This window comes from Oncorhynchus clarkii, chromosome 30, assembly GCF_045791955.1.
Source record: "Oncorhynchus clarkii lewisi isolate Uvic-CL-2024 chromosome 30, UVic_Ocla_1.0, whole genome shotgun sequence".
In the NCBI taxonomy this organism is placed as follows: domain Eukaryota; kingdom Metazoa; phylum Chordata; class Actinopteri; order Salmoniformes; family Salmonidae; genus Oncorhynchus; species Oncorhynchus clarkii.
In genome coordinates this window covers 13,790,320-13,804,282 of record NC_092176.1, presented here as the reverse complement: position 1 = coordinate 13,804,282, position 13,963 = coordinate 13,790,320, and the positions used below count along the sequence as shown (strand labels likewise).

The window sequence follows — 13,963 nt, the reverse complement described above, 5'->3', positions numbered from 1 at the left end:
TTTGGAACCCCCTCACCCAACTCTGAGATCATGTATCAACCATGCTTGTATTTTTCCATTCAGCATTTGTCACATGGAAGCTGCTCTCTGCAGCTGTCTTCTCGTAGACAACGGCATAATCTAGCACTCTAAACACTAGTTCACTCGACAGGATTGCATTAATTTTCCTGAAGCAATTTCCCATTTCTCAAATTGTTAATTGCATTTTTCAAAGGCCTGCCAAGACAAAGTGGTCTGGGCATCACAACATACCAGACAAGTAGACAAAGTCAAACTAATGTAATTCATCTTTAATTACCAAAATAAAAGGTTAAACATTCCCAAATACAAAGACCAGACCTTGCACAATTTGTTTAGCATACCCTTCCAAAGGGAAGTTCACTGTGTGATACAGTACAGTGTTTGGGTGGAGAGGTTTCCTGCTCTTAAAATACCAATCTCAGTGCCTATGTCCAAAATGGAACCCTATCCTCGGCCTATATAGTGCACTACTGTTCTAAGCCCCATAGGGCATGGGGTGCCATGTACTGTTCAAAGCCCCATAGAGCATGGGGTGCCATGTACTGTTCTAAGCCCCATAGAGCATGGGGTGCCATGTACTGTTCAAAGCCCCATAGGGCATGAGGTGCCATGTACTGTTCAAAGCCCCATAGGGCATGGGGTGCCATGTACTGTTCAAAGCCCCATAGGGCATGGGGTGCCATGTACTGTTCAAAGCCCCATAGGGCATGGGGTGCCATGTACTGTTCAAAGCCCCATAGAGCATGGGGTGCCATGTACTGTTCTAAGCCCCATAGAGCATGGGGTGCCATGTACTGTTCAAAGCCCCATAGGGCATGAGGTGCCATGTACTGTTCTAAGCCCCATAGGGCATGGGGTGCCATGTACTGTTCAAAGCCCCATAGGGCATGAGGTGCCATGTACTGTTCAAAGCCCCATAGGGCATGGGGTGCCATGTACTGTTCAAAGCCCCATAGGGCATGGGGTGCCATGTACTGTTCAAAGCCCCATAGAGCATGGGGTGCCATGTACTGTTCAAAGCCCCATAGGGCATGGGGTGCCATGTACTGTTCAAAGCCCCATAGAGCATGGGGTGCCATGTACTGTTCTAAGCCCCATAGAGCATGGGGTGCCATGTACTGTTCAAAGCCCCATAGGGCATGGGGTGCCATGTACTGTTCAAAGCCCCATAGGGCATGGGGTGCCATGTACTGTTCAAAGCCCCATAGGGCATGAGGTGCCATGTACTGTTCAAAGCCCCATAGGGCATGGGGTGCCATGTACTGTTCTAAGCCCCATAGAGCATGGGGTGCCATGTACTGTTCAAAGCCCCATAGGGCGCCATTTTGGACACAACCATACAGACTGTCATCATGCTCTGCTTCTCATTTGAGGACAGATCACTCAAGCAAACCAATGCAGTAACACATTTCAATCCACCGGACAGTGAAACCTTACTCTTTAATAAACTAATCTGAGGGAAATCTTCAATTCAATTACACATTCAAATCAAATGGAAAAAAATAGATATGTACATCTCATACTGATATGAAACATTATATGCAACTGTACAGCAAGTCACTTTTCCTCAATATACTTTATATTCCACAAGTGGCAGTTAACTTGCAGCTATATATTTGATTAGTTGTGTTAACTACAACAATGTATTAATTAAAAAGACAATATTCCCTCCACTTCCAAGAAAGAGAACTGAAAATATTCTAAGCATATTTTTGCTGTCTGATGGAATTACGTGCTCATAATGCTTCTTTTTTTTAAACATTTAGTTGTGTTTTTCATCTATTGAAAGCAGTAACTCCCCTCAATGTTGTACTCTGAACATTTGACTCTAGGACCAAGAAAATGTATTCGAAATAGCTTCTGAAGTTTCATAATTGTATTTTCGTTAATGGGAAAATATGGTCATTTCCTGATGTTTTTTTGGGGAGATAAGGTTTTCAGACAGTGACGATATCCACAATTTTAAGTTAGTATACTAACAAACGGAAAACATGTGAACGTATTTAGCACCCGTTTTCTTATTCATCTTAACATTCAGTGCTAAGATGTTATGACAGAATTAAAACAAATGTGAGACTTCCTTCCAAATCAAAATAGACCTCTCTATATGGGCAGACATTACATGATACGGTTTGGTCATTGGGACAGTCACAATTAGTGGTTCACTCTGTAGGTACCTGGGAACGATGGTACGCACACACAGCTCACATTCTTGTTTAAAAGTCAACATAAGTAAGCAAAAGCATAACACAAAAATACGGTAGATGAGAAAACGTCAAGGATGTGTTTAGAAATGGAATGGGTTAATATAAAGGGTAGACTGCTACCCTCCTTTTCATTGGTCAAACACTGATTCGTCCCAAGAAAGAAATGAAGTGGGAAAAAATGAACACACTGCATTTCTCAAATTCATGATCAAGTTTACAAATAATGTAAGCGTTTCAGGGGATAACAGAACACACACAACTGGGACAGAACAACACAGATCTGTTTCTCTGGAGGTGAATGTTTTGAAGATGTGACATGGTGGAAGTGGTGGGTTGAGACATTAGGACTTGAAGACGTGCACGGCTCTCACGACGTACTGCCTGCAGATGGGACACTCGCTCATCCGCTTGCCGCACTTGGTGCAGGTGACCATGTGACCACACTCCAGGAGGACGCAGTCGATCACGGAGTCCATGCAGATCCTGCACAGGTTGTCATCCACGTTGGTCAGCTGGGCCTTCTCCCCATCTGGAGGAAGACAGAGGGGAGGAATCAGAGAAGAACAGGACATTCCATACAGATCAGAATGGAGGAGAGCAATGATGATGTCAAGCCCTGAAGAGGTAGAAGAGACTGGCACTGCCAGTGAGAGAGCGCACTAAAATATCTCCTCGCTCTTGTATCCAGAGTGCCTTATCTTAGGAAGATCATGGCTGGTATAAACCAGAGGGCAAGCATCATACAGGGTCCTGGAAATGTTCGCTATGAGGGGTTTCCATGACAATGAGACCCCCTTCATCACTTGACGGTGTATCAGTGAATTCAGACCCCAGACTTCTTGCAGCTGTATAGATTTAGCTTTATTAGAAATGTGTGTGTGACGTTATTAACAGACATCTTGGCTTTCTAGGTAATAAACTTAAAGATGGCACATGGGTGACTGGTTCTTACTTGGCAATGAATAGGGGCATTGAGAACCTCCAATAACTAGACATGCTCAGATGGCATGAATTTACCTTTGGTATGGATAAGATACAGAGACAGCATGATGGATGTGCAGTAGTAGTAGTAGTAGTGGGACCACATGTAGTAAGTAAGGTGATACTTCCTGCATGCATGACTGAGGGCTGTGTATGAGGTTGGATGCCTGTGTTACATGCAGGCTGAGAGGCCATGAGATGGTAGGAGTGACCAGGTCAACAGTAAGAGAGACCAGGGGAAAATGTGCCCTTTTCAGATACCTTACCTCCAATCCCTCCATTGCAGATGGGAGGAGGGGGCAAGGCCACCACTTGTGTGGAAGGAGTAAAGCAACAGTCAGTAAATACTGATTATGTTATTTTTGTACTACAGAAATCAACTCAGCATCTACCCCTGGTACAAAGCATTACAGGAATAATGGGATACAGGAACTCTGATGGTACAATATTACAATATTACAGTACAGTAATGAAGATACTGTACATCCTGAGCTAGAATATCATTGACGAGGACTGAAGGGTTTACATGTCAAGTAGCTGTACTTTCCATTCCTGTTCCACAGACTAAATATCATCACAAAAGACAGACAGAGGAGTGACATTTTACCTGCAGTTATAGCTGTGTTGACGTTTTCCACTGAAGGAAAGAAAGAAAACACATTTAAATAAAATAACTACTGCACACCATTTTGTTGGGCAAACATGGTGTGGTAGTGGCCATAGCAGTTGGCAAGCCAGCTCAAACAGATCTGGAACCAGGCTCACTGCTACTCACATGACTTCATGTTCTCCTCCGTCTCTCTGTACAGGCGGCTGACGCGCTCTACCAGCTCCCACTTCTCACAGCAGCCTGAATAGTTGACAAAGTTCCTGGCCAGGATCTCCTTCAGCTGTCTAACGGACAGGCCCTCGATGTCCCTCAGGCTGGAGATGTCTGAGAGAGAGGCCCGCGCTCGCGGCCGCGTCTGAGGGCTCACCTGCAGGAGAGAGTGGAGAGTCATAAGCCATTACATACATGACATCTACTGCACTGAAAAGAAAGGGTCAAATAGAACAGGAGAATGTTGCACCCCTCTGAATAAGCTCCAGATGCTGTGAGAGGACATATTTCTACAGTTAGCAGCCTACTAGGAGTGAGGTTTATCATTTACCTCTGGTGTGTGCTCACTGGGTGCCAGGTTCAGGAGGGAGAGAGACGTGGCGTCGCCTATATCCTGTACACACAAAACAAACATGACTCAGACAGAGGGCCGTGGCGGTCGTTACACTTTGTCAGCCGGTTATTGTCATGCAATAGACTACCAGTCTCACGGTAATTGACCGTCAATTAGCATAAACACGTTTAGCATCTCCAGGCATACAAGTCACTGGTGTGCGCCTTTGGAACATCTACATTTGAAAAAGTCTAATCTATTTAATATACACTATCACAATAACTCCACTATTTTAGGCAGGCCTAAAATGGAAGAAGAACAGAATACGAGTTGGCCTACTGTATGTTATCTGGCTTGGTCTGGCTTGGTCATTTACAGTGCCTTGCGAAAGTATTCGGCCCCCTTGAACTTTGCGACCTTTTGCCACATTTCAGGCTTCAAACATAAAGATATAAAACTGTATTTTTTTGTGAAGAATCAACAACAAGTGGGACACAATCATGAAGTGGAACGACATTTATTGGATATTTCAAACTTTTTTAACAAATCAAAAACTGAAAAATTGGGCGTGCAAAATTATTCAGCCCCTTTACTTTCAGTGCAGCAAACTCTCTCCAGAAGTTCAGTGAGGATCTCTGAATGATCCAATGTTGACCTAAATGACTAATGATGATAAATACAATCCACCTGTGTGTAATCAAGTCTCCGTATAAATGCACCTGCACTGTGATAGTCTCAGAGGTCCGTTAAAAGCGCAGAGAGCATCATGAAGAACAAGGAACACACCAGGCAGGTCCGAGATACTGTTGTGAAGAAGTTTAAAGCCGGATTTGGATACAAAAAGATTTCCCAAGCTTTAAACATCCCAAGGAGCACTGTGCAAGCGATAATATTGAAATGGAAGGAGTATCAGACCACTGCAAATCTACCAAGACCTGGCCGTCCCTCTAAACTTTCAGCTCATACAAGGAAAAGACTGATCAGAGATGCAGCCAAGAGGCCCATGATCACTCTGGATGAACTACAGAGATCTACAGCTGAGGTGGGAGACTCTGTCCATAGGACAACAATCAGTCGTATATTGCACAAATCTGGCCTTTATGGAAGAGTGGCAAGAAAGCCATTTCTTAAAGATATCCATAAAAAGTGTTGTTTAAAGTTTGCCACAAGCCACCTGGGAGACACACCAAACATGTGGAAGAAGGTGCTCTGGTCAGATGAAACCAAAATTGAACTTTTGGCAACAATGCAAAACGTTATGTTTGGCGTAAAAGCAACACAGCTGAACACACCATCCCCACTGTCAAACATGGTGGTGGCAGCATCATGGTTTGGGCATGCTTTTCTTCAGCAGGGACAGGGAAGATGGTTAAAATTGATGGGAAGATGGATGGAGCCAAATACAGGACCATTCTGGAAGAAAACCTGATGGAGTCTGCAAAAGACCTGAGACTGGGATGGAGATTTGTCTTCCAACAAGACAATGATCCAAAACATAAAGCAAAATCTACAATGGAATGGTTCAAAAATAAACATATCCAGGTGTTAGAATGGCCAAGTCAAAGTCCAGACCTGAATCCAATCGAGAATCTGTGGAAAGAACTGAAAACTGCTGTTCACAAATGCTCTCCATCCAACCTCACTGAGCTCGAGCTGTTTTGCAAGGAGGAATGGGAAAAAAATTCAGTCTCTCGATGTGCAAAACTGATAGAGACATACCCCAAGCGACTTACAGCTGTAATCGCAGCAAAAGGTGGCGCTAGAAAGTATTAACTTAAGGGGGCTGAATAATTTTGCACGCCCAATTTTTCAGTTTTTGATTTGTTAAAAAAGTTTGAAATATCCAATAAATGTCGTTCCACTTCATGATTGTGTCCCACTTGTTGTTGATTCTTCACAAAAAAATACACTTTTATATCTTTATGTTTGAAGCCTTAAATGTGGCAAAAGGTCGCAAAGTTCAAGGGGGTCGAATACTTTCGCAAGGCACTGTATCAGACAAGATAAGTGCTGTGCCATTATTTCCCATTCTGGAGCGAGTGTGCATATAAAGTGGCTATGTTGAGCTTAAAAGTTGTCGTTTGAAACAGGTCCTATATATGCTAGGTTTAGAGTTATTTGGCAACCTTATTTGAGAATGATACAAATGTATTAGAAATCAAAACATATATGGGCTGCATGATGCAACTACAGTCTATTGATGATTTGAGAAAGTCACAAAAAAAAGCTTGTGCTCTGTTCCTTGCCTCAGGCTGCACACTGCTGTTCTCTCATCAAGTGATCATATTTTCACCCATCAGACTATTCTCAATTTAATTTTGTCTTCAATATTATGTCAAATTTGTTTCAATTTACAATGGCTCATTATCAAATGGGCAGGAACACGAGCAGGTGAACGAATACATGTCACCTGTATGCACTCAAATGCATTTTTCACTCATGCCAGGTAAGATACTCTGGTGATTTCATCAACCACTGTTTGAGGTGCATGCAGCCTCTCGCTGCATGACAGGTGATATTCCCCCCAAACTCTATGCCATGTGCTCTCTAACCCTGTTCGTGCAGCTACCCAGTGGTTAAATTTGGGAAACCAAGTGAAATCTGTTCGGGAACATCAATAGTAACAAAACATATTTCATTAAACTGTTGAAACCCCGACTCTGCTCGCTCGAGAAGGTCATGGCTTGTATAAACAGGAGAACTAGCTCCAAAACAGGCTCCTGGAAATGTCCCAGTCTGATAAAAGGCTTCGCTGTGAGGGGTTTCCATGACAATGAGACCCCCTTCATCACCAGATGGTATATCAGTGGAGGTTTGAGATATTCTGTAACTAAAGGTAATAGGTCAGCCTATTGATTATAAAAATCCCTAATACTAAGCTATTCAAAATCAAATACAAATTCTCTACAATTGTAGGCTAACTCTGTAAGCCACCCTGCACAATCAATGAACCAACGGCATCGCCTAGGCATATATGTTCTCTCCCAGACTCATGGATAGAAAGATTGGAGTGTAGCATGAGGTAACCAGTCTATCCAGTATGCATGATAATACAGTCCACACTCAAAGGGGATTACTCATTTTAGAGTATAGGCTGGACCAATTACATAAAATAATTTCGTTTTTCTGCCATGCGTAATATGCGGTAGGCTATTAGGCTATGTATTGTATAATGGCACAATAATTTTTTTAATTCAGTGTTTATTTTCAGGCTTGGGCTCATACAGTATATAGGCCTATGAGTATGCATCAGCTCTAATATGCGTATGGGTGTTTTGAATTAATCGTCACCTTAGAAAGCACTGTCCATTTCGTTGGCTTTGAAACAACATCCACAACAAACAAGCCCTGAGTACCAGGCCAGGGGACCTGATGGAGGGACAATAGAGCCCTGAGTACCAGACCTTTAGGACCTGATGGAGGGACAATAGAGCCCTGAGTACCAGGCCATTAGGACCTGATGAAGGGACAATAGAGCCCTGAGTACCAGGCCATTAGGACCTGATGGAGGGACAATAGAGCCCTGAGTACCAGGCCGTTAGGACCTGATGGAGGGACAATAGAGCCCTGAGTACCAGGCCATTAGAACCTGAAGGAAGGACAATAGAGCCCTGTGTACCAGGCAATTAGGACCTGATGGAGGGACAATAGAGCCCTGAGTACTAGGCCATTAGGACCTGATCCCAGGAGGTTGGTGGCTCCTTAATTGGGGAGAATGGGCTCGTGGTAATGGCTGGAGCAGAATCAGTGGAATGTTACATCAGCAGCCTCCAGTGGACCTGATGGTCGTTAGTGAGTTGGGTACTCCCAATGCAAGTCCTGAGTGCATAAGAGGAGATTACCATGACTCAACGGTCACGTGGAATATTACGGCGGTAATGTCTGCCGGTAATATAGTCACCGCAACAGGCCTACTCAGACAGAAACCTCCACAGAGCACTATAAATCCTTCCAGTCCAGGCAGGGATTAGGATGAATCACCTGCTGTTTAGTCCACTGATACCTTGGGGACCACTATGTTCCCATTCATAGTAAAGCTTCTACTGCTCTCTGCACCAGCTGAGCAGGCAAAGTACAGGTATTTGTAGCAGTCATCTCTTAATTTAGACCTCAGTCACTGTCAGAGCACACGTAACACCTTTTACACTCACTCTCTACCTGCATCACATGTACCTGGTTGGTTGTCCCTGAGCTGTCGCTCCTGCTGAGAGCTTCCCCCTGAGAGGCGGAGACTGAGAGCGCAGACAGTTCGGAGGTGGAACGTGCGGCGGAGGGGGGCGGGGTGTAGAGGGGGTTGTCGGGGTCCTCCTCCCCCTCTGTCCCCTGGTGACACAGCACCAGGTCCACCAGGTCCTCCTTCTCCCTGCAGGTGTCTGTGGGGACGTTGCGTAGCAGCAGGTACTGCCGCAGGTCTTTGACCCTCAGCCGCATCAGCTGTGGTCTCTGGAAGGCCGTCCCCTTCAGCAGGTGACATGTGGCACATATACGCAGGTTCTCCTGAAGCACAGAGCACAGAGTGCAGAAACTCTTCTTACAGTCGCAGCAGATATGCTGGGGGAGAGAGAGATAGAGTGTGCGCATTAAGCAGGTGGAGAGACAGGCTAAGTGACATGAACACAGACTAATGTAGGCACCAGGGCACACTGTGCCTTAATAAGATCCACAAAGCCTGCCCAGTACTCTAGGCTAACAATATCCTGCATGTAGAACTTGTCTCCACTAAAACATTCATGCAGATGGAAGATTAAATCATGTCTCGTTCAATTATTAAATGATGCAAACATCTCCCTCTATACACCTTGAATGGTCGTTTGCTCTGAACAAAGCAACACAGATTCTGAAATCATCAATAGAACCTTCACAGGCTATGTTGGACAGATGAGGAATGTGGGATATTGGAGCCCAAAATAAGCCATGAGGAAGCAGAAGGTCGATGTCTTTTTTCCGTTACTGCATTTTTTCAATCATGTGCATCTGTTCCCCTCCCTCTCCAGACAGTCGCACGGGAGGCAGGCAGTTCTTCATTTCATGTCACAAACATCAAACAGTAATAACACGCAAGCGGCATGATTAAGCGCTGTGTTGGCATGGTGACGCAGAGCAGCAGAGGGACCAGTTCAGACAGAGTAAAGGAATTCAACCCAGCAATATGGAGACGTCGTCTCCCTCTGTCATCACAACAGACCCCCTTCCCCCTGCCATTTGATGAATTCTGGTTAGACCTTTGATGAGGCACAGTGCTTACCTAGAAATTCTCCAAACAAACTTCAGACCATAGCATTAGCATGCACCCCCCCCCCCCCCCCCCATGTACATATTACCTCAATTACCTCGACTAACCTGACCCCCACACATTGACTTGGTACCGATACCCCCTGTATATAGCCTCGTTATTGGTATTTTATTGTGTCACTTTCTTTCTCCCCTCTTTAGTTTATTTAGTAAATATTTTATTATTTTTCTTAAAACTGCATTGTTGGTCTTCACCGGTTGTATTCGGCTCATGTGACAAATACAATTTGATTTGGAGTGTAGCAATTACCACTGCTGTGCCATGGGCTTGTAAGTGCAGTCTCATGACGTAACTGGCTGTATTCAGCATCTCTTATCTTGGCTCCCTCGGAGGACACATCAGATTACGTCTAAGGACGGAACTAATCAACACTGGCCCTTACTTAACATGTAGGCCTACTGTAGTAGGGTGTGCATGTTTGAATAAACATATAAGGGCTACTCTGATCAGATCTAATAAAATATCAAATAATATCAGTGCATTAAATGTTATAGTGTCTCCTCAGTCAATACCAATTATAAACTATTCTATGGCTCAAACACCCAAACAGGTTCCTTCTTGATTACCCCAAAGCCTATCAAACACACCCTAGCCATCACCCCAAAGCCTATAAAACACCCTCTAACCATCTGGGACATAGGCCATTCACACAATAAGTCTACTAGCTACCCCAATGGTCCCCAAACCCAATACCTACCTTCCTCCTGAAGACAGAGAAGGCCTGGCCACAAGCCTTACATACGAGGCTGGGGCTCCCTGAGGTTGTGGGCGGATATGTGGAATATCCTGCGCTGGGGGCAAACCGAAAGGGTCCGGCACCGGCTCCGAACCCAGGCTGCTGGCCTCTCACTGCCCCTGTGCCCATGACTTCATTCAGCAGACCACAGCATGAAGCCCACATGGACGAGGCCCCCGCCTGGAGAACACAGACAGCAGTGTTAAGAGACTGCAGAGCTCCACAGACGTGAGAAGGAGTTATCCCTGTCAAACATCACCAGCAACAGCCCTGTAGTGTCGACAAGCCTCCTCTCCTTGAGCTAGGACCCATCTGTGCAACACCAGACACCCTATAGTCATTATCACAGTGATACCTACAAACAGATTGGCTTGATGGCGCAATGTATTGCACACAGGTTATTACAAGTGTGAAAACATCTAAAAATAGAGTGGTCAAGGTAACACAGGCTATTATACTCTTAATATTGCAGCCACAGGAGAGGCTGGAGGCGTCACTTTGTTTTGGCTGAGGAAATGAAAAGCATAGCCCATAGCTCTGTGGCGACTGACGACGGCACAATAGACTAGACATGCCCAGGGACTGCATGATGACCGGTCCTAATAGACCTACATCCAACACATCCTATCAACATTTCTCTAAATGGGATACTTTTGTCTGCAGGGGAGAACGTGTGAGAAAGCGAAGGTGTGTAGTGGAGAAATGATTCATGCATCGAATAAACTAACTGACTAATTACCTCGATGAGAGGCTGCAAATGACAACTAAATATCTGTTCCCTGGCAATTTAATACAAGAGAATGCATTCCCCTGTATTAACATGGGAAGATAATCAACTAAATCAATTTCAGTTCAACTCCCATCTCTATCAATGAGGTAATCCGTTTCCAAACGTAGGCCCTGTTACATGAACAATAGTACTGTGCAGTAGTCAAATATAGGAATATATTTACTCAGGCAACACGTCAATTTGTGCATAAATTGGTGTACTACTATTGTTACCACTGTTGTAATACTGTTGTAATACTCTTGTCATGACTTCCGCCGAAGTTAGTCCCTCTCCTTGTTCGGGCGGTGTTCGGCGGTCTACGTCACCGACCTTCTAGCCATCTCTGATCCATTTTTCATTTTCCATTGGTTTTGTCTTGTCTTCCATCACACCTAGTTTCAATCCCATCAATTACATGTTGTGTATTTAACCCTCTGTTTCCCCATTTTGGTTTTCGGAGGTTTTGAATACTTATTAAACAGCTCCGTTTATACCAAGTTCATTCTCCTGCGCCTGACTTCCCTGCCACCAGCACGCACCCCATTACAACTGTTGTAATACTGTTGTAATACTGTTCCATTTTCTGCTGCTGTTGGTCTAAATATATTTTTTTAAATGTGGATGCGTTGTGGGGGTGTTTCTCTTGAAGGTGCAGTTTCTCCTGGTAAATCAGCTTGTGTACATTGACTTGTACCTGCATTGAGTCCCCTACTGATCTGAATATACACAAGGTTCTACCAATCATCATCCATTAATATCTACAAAATACCACAGCTGTCTAAATTTGAGATTGTATCATGATTAGATTAAATAAAGTATGTGTTTGTATCCTTACTAATGCATATTCATTGAAGATGGATGGTAGAACGTTAAAAAAAATGCATTAAGTGGGTAACAATCTGATAATTGTTTATGAACATTAGAACTCCCACTGTAAAGGCTAAATATTATGCCCAATGAGCGTTAGGATTTCTACAGATGCAGAAAACAAACAGCCTACAGACAACTAACATACATTCCAAAAATCAATAATTGGCCAGAAGATTTATTCCTAGGAGGGAGGATTTGAACTATCCATTCAAATCACAAATATCAGTCACAAACAAGGCAAGACAAACAGTCAATCTACTGACCGTGCTAGCTAGTAGCCTAGCGTTAGACACAGATGCAAAACATCAAGCTATTACTGTGTTACTCTCCCTTGGTGGTGGGGAACAATCATCAATACTACTGACATTGAACATGAATACTGGTTATCGAGAATTTGCCTGAATAAACTATTTAATCTAGCTAGCTAACTCATATACAGTTAAATAATAAAATCTAGCCAAGTAGCTAACTAGCTAGCCTATTTCGGCAACAAGCTGTACAAACTGTTCCTAGCTTCATACAGACAGTAGCTAATAGCTAGCTACATTAGTTACTAAGCATCAATGCTACATATAGAGATGATTGAACTCAGCTCACTCAACATAGCTAACGTTAGCTGGATATATAAAGCTAGTTAGCTATCTATTTATTGTCCTCTACCTAGCTTGTGAACAAAAAACGAACAAACAAAAAAACTGTGAGTTAGCTAGCATATTTGCTGACAGTCAAATACAGCTAGCTAGCTTGACAGCAATAACCTACTGAGAATTGAGGAAAGTAGAATTAACTACAAATATTTGGAAAATAATTGTACCTTCATAGCAACTCCGGGTTGTGGAATTTGTGGCAATAAACTGATAATCTGACCATTGCAACAACCCAGAGATCCTCACTTCATTACGTCTTCCTTCTTTCCACCAGCATCTCGAGCTTAAGCGAGACCGCGGGGGCGTTCGAGCTGATCTATTTTGTCAAGTACAGTCGTGGCCAAAAGTTTTGAGAACGACACAAATATTAATTTCCACAAAGTTTGCTGCTTCAGTCTCTTTAGATTTTTTTGTCAGATGTTACAATGGAATACTGAAGTATAATTACAAGCATTTCATAAGTGTCAAAGGCTTTTACATGAAGTTGATGCAAAGAGTCAATATTTGCAATGTTGACCCTTCTTTTTCAAGACCTCTGCAAACCGCCCTGGCATGCTGTCAAGTAACATCTGGGCCCATTCTTGCATCATCAATGCCTGGAGCTTGTCAGATTTTTATTTTTTTTGCCCATCCGCCTCTTGAGGGTTGACCACAAGCTCTCAATGGGATTAAGGTCTGGGGAGTTTCCTGGCCATGGACCCAAAATATTGATGTTTTGTTCCCCGAGCCACTTAGTTATCAATTTTGCCTTATGGCAAGGTGCTCCATCATGCTGGAAAAGGCATTGTTTGTCACCAAACTGTTCCTGGATGGTTGGGAGAAGTTGCTCTCGGAGGATGTGTTGGTACCATTCTTTATTCATGGCTGTGTTCTTAGGCAAATTTGTGAGTGAGCCCACTCCCTTGGCTGAGAAGCAACCCCACACATGAATGGTCTCAGGATGCTTTACTGTTGGCATGGCACAGGACTGATGGTAGCGCTCACCTTGTCTTCTCCAGACAAGCTTTTTTTCCCGATGCCCCAAGCAATCGGAAAGGGGATTCATCAGAGAAAATGACTTTACCAAAGTCCTCAGCAGTCCAATCCCTGTACCTTTTGCAGAATATCAGTCTGTCCCTAATGTTTTTCCTGGAGAGAAGTGGTTTCTTTGCTGCCCTTCTTTGACACCAGGCCATCCTCTAAAAGTCTTCGCCTCACTGTGTGTGCAGATGTACTCACACCTGCCTGCTGCCATTCCTGAGCAGGCTCTGTACTGATGGTGCCCCGATCCCGCAGCTGAATCAAC

General features: G+C 43.9%; 1 protein-coding gene across 2 annotated transcripts; it reads right to left on the bottom strand.

The window, feature by feature from the left end:
- Positions 1-269: 269 nt before the first annotated feature.
- Positions 270-13,001, bottom strand: LOC139389270 (E3 ubiquitin-protein ligase RNF34-like). Of its 2 annotated transcripts, XM_071135839.1 has the most exons (8): positions 12,846-13,001; positions 10,354-10,572; positions 8,537-8,914; positions 4,361-4,423; positions 3,985-4,186; positions 3,817-3,846; positions 3,476-3,520; positions 270-2,757 (listed from the first exon to the last, which is right to left on the bottom strand). In XM_071135839.1, exons 1-8 carry the CDS (start codon positions 12,849-12,851, stop codon positions 2,570-2,572), a joined length of 1,131 nt encoding a protein of 376 aa, XP_070991940.1. In that variant the 5' UTR covers positions 12,852-13,001; the 3' UTR covers positions 270-2,569. The 2 variants fall into 2 exon arrangements, with proteins under 2 accessions (XP_070991940.1, XP_070991941.1); XM_071135840.1 differs by lacking the exon at positions 3,476-3,520 and having other exon boundaries at positions 12,846-12,980.
- Between the last annotated feature and the right edge of the window lie 962 nt (positions 13,002-13,963).